The sequence below is a fragment of the Oryx dammah genome, unplaced genomic scaffold (genome assembly GCF_014754425.2).
Source record: "Oryx dammah isolate SB20612 unplaced genomic scaffold, SCBI_Odam_1.1 HiC_scaffold_2, whole genome shotgun sequence".
Lineage (NCBI taxonomy): Eukaryota > Metazoa > Chordata > Mammalia > Artiodactyla > Bovidae > Oryx > Oryx dammah.
In genome coordinates this window covers 167317645-167326356 of record NW_024070186.1, presented here as the reverse complement: position 1 = coordinate 167326356, position 8712 = coordinate 167317645, and the positions used below count along the sequence as shown (strand labels likewise).

The 8712-nt window shown below is 46.4% G+C and overlaps 1 protein-coding gene across 1 annotated transcript in view; it reads left to right on the top strand.

Moving 5' to 3' along the window:
• The first annotated feature begins 1087 nt into the window (after positions 1 to 1087).
• Positions 1088 to 8712, top strand: part of LOC120882450 — a 165715-nt gene continuing 158090 nt past the window's right edge. The window contains 3 exon segments of the mRNA XM_040266466.1: positions 1088 to 1154; positions 5703 to 5756; positions 7068 to 7228. Coding sequence (XP_040122400.1) covers positions 1088 to 1154; positions 5703 to 5756; positions 7068 to 7228 — 282 coding nt within the window.

Sequence of the window (8712 nt, the reverse complement as noted above, 5' to 3'; positions counted from 1 at the left end):
GGAGTGGGTTGCCATTTCCTTCTCCAGGGGATCTTCCCAACCCAGCAATTGAACCTGCGTCTCCTGCACCGGCAGACGGATTCTTTACCATTCTGCCACCCATCTCAAAGGGGTTTGTGAAAAAGCACATGTGGGGGCTTCCCTGGTGGTCTAGTGGTTAAGATTCTGTGCTTCCACTGCAGGGGACACGTGTTCGATCCCTGGTTAGGGAAGTTCCCTGCATGTCGCATGTCATGAGTTGCAGCCAAAAAGAAAAAAAAAAGGAAAGCACACTTATTGTGGAAGCAGGTACATAAGAGGAGGGGCTAGTCCATGAGACCTGCAAGGGCTGAAAGAGGCAGTAGCTGAGGAGCTTGGCTGCCTGCAGCCCAAAAACCAAGGGGTGCGGGTGGATGGCAGGGAGCCTGGGGTACATGTGAGTGGACCCTCAGGCTTCCCAGAAGACTTACCCTGCTTCTCTGCTGGTGGTCCTCACATGTGCAGGAGGGAGGCCTTGGGCCTGAAGCATGGAAATAAGACCCTCAGCTGCTGAGAGCCGTTTCTGGCCAGGCTGGCCCTTCTGTTTACTTTGCCCACCCTAAGTACTGGGAATGGCAAACCCCAAATCAGACCTCAGAACTCAGCATGGTGGTAATGGTTGCATAATGTCATGAATATACTCAGTGCCACCAAATTACCACTTTCAAATGGCTAAAATGATCAATGTTATGTTCTATCCATTAGACCCCACACAAAAAAGGGCCAACCATGCTACACTGCCTTCTGCCCCAAGAGCTCTATTTACAAGACTTGAAGAGGCAAATCTTTTTTTTTTTTTCCTTGACAGAAAAGGGATTTTTTTTTTCCCCCTCACTGATCAGAAGCCACCCACCTCCCTCCCTCCTGGGGCTAAGAACTTTTTTAGAGGCTTCTGATTGGTTGGGTCTTTGCGCTGGAAGCCCCCTCCTCCCCTTTCCATCCTCTGGTTGCTGGGAGAGTGGATTGAAGCTGAACCCTCTCCTTTGGGAGAGAAGGCTCCTTTCTGGGCTGTTTGGAGTTGCCCTGCAGAGAGAGGCTGGTGGCGTGGGGCTCCCTCGGGCCAGCGGCAATGCCAGCGCCCCTGGGCTTCCTTGGTCTGGTCCTGTTCTGGGTGCTGGCGCGAGTGACTGCAAGGAGTAAGTAAAGCTGCTCAACCCTATTCTGTCGAGGTGAAGGGGCGGCAGCCCAGATCCACTTGGGGTGGTGTTTTTATAGCCAGATGCCTGTTTACGGTCCTTCTGCACATCCTTGGTTTTACCATTCATGGTGGGAGAAGGAAGGAGAGGTTATAAGTGGGTCCCTCGTCTCTCTCTCACTCCCATCTTCTATCAACATCCTCTGGAATCCAGAGTCCAGATTTGAAATCCTAAGTGAGGAAACGCTGACTTCTAGGCTCCCCAAGCCTGTGTGCAAGGATGCTTAGCAGTCTGCATGGTAACAATGTGAAATGAACTTTAATTTGTTGTCTGTTTATTGCAGGAAGGTATAGGACAGCTCTATCCACTAAAAATACAGTGCAAGCTAATATGTAATTTTAAACGTTCAAGTAGCCACATTTAAAAAGTGTTAGAAGGTAAAATTAATTAAAAAAATTTTTTTTTAATTTATTTGTTTTGGTTGCCCTGGTCTTCATTGCTGCACATGGGCTTTCTCTAGTTGTGAGTGGGGGCTTTTTTTTTTTTAACTTTTAATTTTGTACTGGGTTTAGCTGATTAGCAATGTTGTGGAAGCCGTTTCAGGTGAACAGCACAGGGACTCCGTCATACGTATGTATGCGCCCATTCTCCTAGCAGAGGCGTCTCTTGCTGCAAGGCTCAGTAGCTGTGGTGCCTGGGTTTACTTGTCCCACAACATGTGGAATCTTCAGGGACCAGGGATCCACCCTGTGTCCCTTGCATTGGCAGGTGGGGATTCCTAACCACTAGGATCACCACGGAAGTCCTGAAATTTAATGTAAAAGTATATTGTAATTGTTCAGTCGCTAGGTCATGTCTGACTCTTTTTTACCCTATGGACTGCAGCATGCCAGGCTTCCCCCCTCGTCTCCCAGAATTTGCTTAAATTCATGTCCGTTGAGTCAGTGATGCTGTCCAACCATCTCATCCTCTGCCGCCCCCTTCTCCTTTTGCCTTCAATCATTCCCAGCATCAGGGTCTTTTCCAACGAGTCAGCTCTTTGCATCAGGTGGCCAGAGTTATTGTACTTGACCCAATATATCTAAAATATCATTAGAAAATGTAATCAATATAGAAATTATTAATGAGTTTTATTTTCTGTTCTTCAAAATCCAGTGTGTCCTTTATAGTTAGAACATTTGAATGCTAAATGTTCATTGCAAATGCTTGATCTCTTATTAGATATCTTAAAATTTTGAGTTGAAAGAGACGAATGAGGTCATGCTTTTTACTTTGGGGGTGGGGCATGATGAGGTTTTAGTATTGAGTGGAGAAGTGCTTATTTGAGACAATAAAGATGGGAGATATGAAACAGTTATCTCAACCATTCTGGGTAAGACAGAAGTAGGGGTTAAAGTCAAGGCATGGATCTTCAGATTATATCAAACAAGGTAAATCTGGACATGAGGCAAGACTATTTATGGTATATTCTGTAGAATGTGATAAGACGAGAGTGGGGCTAAACATGCAAGGAATTCTTGAAAACGCTAGGCTTATATCATAGTACTATATCACTTTGGTTTATACAATGTACTTTGTGGAGAATGACGATTCCATCATTTAATAAAAATTCGCTCAAATCCCCACCCCCAATTCTTTCACATACTAAGTCGTTTCAAACATCTTTTAAAGTTTTCCATGGGGAGTGGGAGGGAGGTTCAAGAAAGAGGGCTGATACCCACGGCTGATTCACACTGGTGTATGGCAGAAGCCAACACAACGTTGGAAAGCAATAATCGTCCAATTAAAACATTTTAAAAATTTTATTTAAAAGTTTTCTAATAACTGACTTGAGCATAGGTTTTAAATTTTATTAAAATTACATAAAATGGAAGGCTTCTTCATAGCACCAGCTACATTTCAGATGTCCACTAGCCGTGTGTGGCTGGCAGATACTTCCCGGACAGTGCAGGTCTCATCACAACTGTTTTACTCATTGTATTTTCCCCTATTTGCCCCTCACACAGTTGGTGCTTAGTGAGTCTGTGCTGGCTGGGTAAATAAATGAATGGGAATCAGACCTGACTTCTGAGAAGGCTGAAATGAGGCTCGATTTCATTCCTGAGTGGTAGAGATGACATCAATTTCAGTCCATTTCCAGTCTCTCCCTAGAAGTGATGGGAAGATTTATCACTCCTCAGTGTTCAGTGTTTCCCCCTTCTTGGTTGTTACGTTTAGTAGGATCATTGAATGGTCTTTGTTCTTCAGAAACTTTTTTTCAAAGCTTTAGATATGTCTTTGTAAGTGCTTGAAAAATGGAAGGGAAACAGACTGGGTTCAAGCAGAATGCTCTCTGAACACCCCTTCTTCCTGGGAGCTCGTGGTAGACCCAGGCTTGCAAGCATCACTGCTCTTGGCGTAGCTGGGCAGAAAAAGCCGATGCAGAGGTTATCGGTGGAACAAAGAAGCTGAATGCTGGATCTGTGCACAACTGGGAGTTTAATGGTTATGCACGAACATGTTTAATTTGGAGCCCAGGGTTCAAGTGATCAAAGAGTTGAAGGCAAGTTGGCAGGGAAATTGAATGAGTTAAATGTCTTTGAAATGTGGTTTTATCCATTGATATTCTACTTTAATGCAAAGAGTATTTTGTTGGATGAGCCAAAACATTCAGGGGAAGCAAAAACTCTGCCAAATACCCTACCATTTTCTATTATTGCAAAGGTTTAAATGAAATGGCATAAAACGCACTTTCCCCCCATTTTGGGAAACTATATTTTTCTTAAGGGATTAAAAACAGGCTGGCACATGTCATGATTACCAGCTGAGGCACAGTGGGGTGGTTTTGAGAATAGAAATGCTCTTATTGGAAAGTCATTCTATGAAAATGGCTGCAGATGGACCCCTGGCTAAGGCTGTTCTGAAAGGATATGGATGATGTCCAGGAAATGCCAGGCATGTGGCTGGAAGGAAGGATAGATGAGGAGTGATAGTAGGTGGAAATGGGGAGTCTTCAGGTGAGAGATGCTGGCCCTTCCAGGGAAGAGGTCTAAGGGTCCCCTGTGGAGCCTCCTCGGCAGCCGGAGGAGGTCCCTGGCCGTTCTGCTCATACTCTCGTTGTTCTGCAGCTTAGATGGTGGGTGAATGAGGTATTATGAGATCGACCAGGGAGCTGAGCCACATCCCGTCCTTCACTGCCACAGTCTTTCGGGCTTGCCTTTGTTGGTTCACCCATTGCTTTATTCACTCACTTATTCCTTCATGACAATGTAGTGGCTGAGGCTGTTGACTCAGGATGCCTGGGTCCAAACCCTGGCTTCTCTGCTAACTGTGTCTCAATCTCTGGGCCTCCGTGAAATGGGAGTAATAATCGCCCTCATGACAGGGAACTGTCAGGATTGAAGGCGCTGAATATATAACTTGTTTGGAACAGCGCGTGGCACATGATAAGTGCTGTATGCTACTTGTATACATTCATTCATTCATTCCAGTATCGACTGGGAACCAGGCACTCGGGGATACAGTTTTGATGAAGATGACCAAGATAGTGAAATCATCAACATTTTAATATGCATTGTGAAGAGAATAGAGTGTTAAGATAGGGACTGACCAGGTGGGGTTTACTCTGCACAGGGAGACATGCTTATGCTGGGGTCTGAAGGAGCATAGGACATGAGAGCTGGAGGAAGAGTGTTGAGACCAGAGGGCACAGTATGTGTAAAGGCCTTGAGCTGGAGAAGGACCAGCATGGCTGGAGGTCGAGTGGGGTGAGATATGGCCAAAGGGGCAGACAGAGGCTGGCTGGCTTGGGAAGGATTTTATTATGAATGCATGTGGGTTGGGGTGGTTGGGGAGAGACTTAGGAGCTGGTGCGATTAGATTAAGGGTTTTAAAACATGACTGTAACTGTTGGGAGTGAACTGTGGATACAGGGAACAGCTGGAAGGCTGCTGCAGTGGTCTAGGTGAGAGAAGATGAGGCTTTGCCTGGAGCAATGGCTGTGCGGGTGGAGACATGAATGGAGAGAGAGAAGGATGGAGTAAGGGAGAGAGGGATGGATAGATGGATAGAAAGATGGACAGAGAGAGACAGACAGATGAATGAAAGGAGGGATGGATGGGTGGATAGAGGGAGGGAGAGAGAGACAGGTGGCTGGAGGGAGGGAGGGGTCCACAGAGAGGTGACTGGAGGGAAGGAGGGATGAGCCGACGGAGGGTGGGGGATGGAGACCTGATGGAATTGGCAGCACTTGCAGACACGTGGGGCTTGGGGTGATGAGAAGAGAGAAGGGGAAGCACAGCTTCCAGGTTACCAGCTCGAGCAGTGGGAGGACAGCAGTGTTAGTACCCAAGATGGGGAAGAGGGGGGCGGCTGGAGGGTGCATGGAGGTTACTCCCAGCTCCAAGTGAGACAGGAGAGCGGAAATTAGAGGAGAGCGGGAATTATCTCTTTTTGTCCCCCTGGCCCCTTTAATGTCCTCTTTCCAGAGCAGGTCAGCGGCTCATGGGAGGGGGCTGTTGCATGTTTCCTCCTGGCCTTGCCCTGGTTCCATCCGATTTGTGATTTCAGAAATGCCAGACTCGCTGGTGGGGCAGGCGGCCTCCTGCATGACTTCCTGCACAGGTGAGTCTCTCTGGAGACCTTATCACACTTCTGGTGGACTCAAGACAGGGTGGGGCAGGGGTCTGGGGAGGCGAAGCTGATCATAGCCAGGTCTAATTAGGGACAACCCCTGAGTGCCTCTGCCACATTCCCAGGGAGACCAGTGGGGGAGAGCAAGACTGGTTCTGCAAAGGCCAACCAGTTGTCAGCATTGAGAGAAGCAAATCACACACTCAGGTTAAAATGTCTGTAAACCATCCCAGCCCTAAAGCCCTGGGGCTTTCCCTCATACTCTGTGGTCCCCAGGTGGAGTAAAATCTTTAGCCAAGTGATTCTATTTGCATCTTGGGGTGGAGTAGATGAGAGAAACTGGGGGCAAATGGCTTAGAAGGAAGGATTTTTGGAATCTGAGTCGTGGTTATATTTTGAGCACAAACAAATGAACATAAATGTGTTCATTCAATTTCAAAGCCCAGGAGAAGGATGAGCTGTCATAATTAATGGTGTTTCACAATTGGTCTGTGGTCTAAATTGAAGGTTCGGGGAATCACAGACTCTCTGCTCTCTCGACCCGGTCTACCCGAGTACCTCCCCCACCTCCCCCCATCTCCAATACTTCCAGACTAGCCAGTTCTTCAGCATTATGTTCTGAAAAGATCAGGGAACTCTATCCAACCCACCCCCCTGTCCATGCTGATATCTACCAATGCGGTAGGTGAGGAATCATCAGACAGCCAAGGTTTCGATTCCAGCTCTGCAACCTTGGGTAAGTTAGTTAACTTCTCTGAGCCTTGGTTTCCCACTCTGTAAGATGGAGAAAATAAGAGTACCCACTTCAAAGTTGTTATGAGGCTTCCAAAAGCTAATGTAAAATAGATCAGTGGTTCTCAACCAGGATGACCGTATCTACCAGGGACATTTTGCAAAGTCTGGGGACATTTTTGCTTGTCCCACCTGGGGCGTGCCACTGGTGTCTGGAGATGCTGTCGAGCATCCTACAATACACAGAACAGCCCCCACAACAGAATTATATGGTGTCAAAATATTGACACCATGCAGGCTGAGAAACTCGAGTGTATAAAGCCCTTAGAAGAAGGCCTAGCATGCGAAAAACTAGGCAATGTTGATTAAGCACTGCTTGTGATTATCTTCATTTTCTTCTTCACTCTCTTGGGGTCTGCAGCCTTCCCCTGAGCTGGGAGCAGGCAGCTCACAGGCCAGATGAGAGGGCAAGGTGACAGTTAGGATGCCTAAGTAAGTCCAGGTGGAGCTGAGTCTCAGAAGGTGTCAGATTGTCAAGGTGACCTCATGTGCCCTCTCTCTGCCCTCCAGGGTCAGCTGATCCTCACCTCCCCGTGGGCACCAGATACATCTATCACTTTTCCACTAACACCAGCACCAGCCTGCAGGGGGCCCAGGTGGAGGGGAGTGGCCTTGGTCTGCAAGGCTTGGTGACCCTTGATGTGCTGGGCCCTTGCCAGATGGCCTTATGGGTGAGTATCACTGAGTAACCAGGGGGTCACGTTGGCATGGGGGAGGGCCAAGGGGAAGCCATAGCCCCTGAAATCAAATTCAAGTGAGGGCTCTAGAGTAATATGGGAATGTGGCACCATTTTGGTTGTAGAGGGTGCCAGGGTAGATCCAGTGTGGGGAGGAGTGGAGATTAAAGAAGGAGTGAAGGGTATTCCTTGGAGCAGGTATAGCCACAGGATAGGATCAAGCTATGTCCTTGGGAGAATCAGTTCAATTCGGTTGCTAAGTTGTGTCCAGCTCTTTGTGACCCATGGACTGCAGCATACCAGGCTTCCCTGTTCATACCAACTCCCAGAGCTTACTCAAACTCATGTCCATTGAATCAGTGATGCCAGCCAACCATCTTATCTTCTGTCGTCCCCTTCTCCTCCTGCCTTCAATCTTTCCCAGCATCAGGGTCTTTCCTAATGAGTCAGCTCTTTGCATCAGGTGGCCAAAGTATTGGAGCTTCAGCTTCATCATCAGTCCTTCCAATGAATATTCAGGACTAATTTCCTTTAGGACTGACTGGCTTGATCTCCTTGCAGTCCAACGGACTCTCAAGAGTCTTCTCTAACACCACAGTTCAAAAGCATCAATTCTTTGGCTCTCAGCTTTCTTTATGGTCCAACTCTCACATCCATACATGACTACTGGAAAAACCATAAATGGAGGGTCACAACTGGGAAATTGTAGGTCCCAGGGTGAGCAAAATCAAACCAAATCAAGGCTTTGTAGGCAAAGGAGCAGACTATGATGGACAGCCCAGACCCAGTTGGGGACTCCAGGCCTGCCCTGGGCATCTCTGTACAGGCATACCACAGAGATATTGCAAGTTTGATTCCAGGTGACTGAAATAAAACAAACATTGAAATAAAGTGAGTCACACTAATTTTTTGGTTTCCCAGTGTATATCAAAGTTATGTTTATACTAAATTGTAGTTTATTAAGTGTGCAATAACATGTCTATAAAAAGTACATAATTTAAAAATATTGCTGAAAAAAGCTAGTTATCATCTGAGCATTCAGGGAGTTGTAGTAGTAAGATTAAAGATCACTGATCATAGACCATGCTAACAAATGTAATGAAAAAGTTTGAAATATTGTTAAAACCACTAAAATGTAACAGACATGAAATGAACAAATGCTCTTGGAAAAACTGAAAGACTTGACTTGCTAAATGCAGGGTTGCCACAAACATTCAATTTGTAAAAAAAAAAAAAAGAGAAGAAAAAAGCAGTATCTGGGAAGCGCAATTAAGTGGAGCACTGTAGAAAGAGGTCTGCCATAGTGGACAGTGGTGGTACTGGTTTAGGTCTAAGTGGAATTATGAGCTAGATTCTCTTAGTGGTTGTAGGTTTCTTTTTCATCAAGATTTTCCTGAAGTTTTCTCATGTTCTTGCAAGCGGAAATGCCTGACTCTTCTCTGGTCTCTTTCTGATGACATTCATGTGTTTCCTGGAGA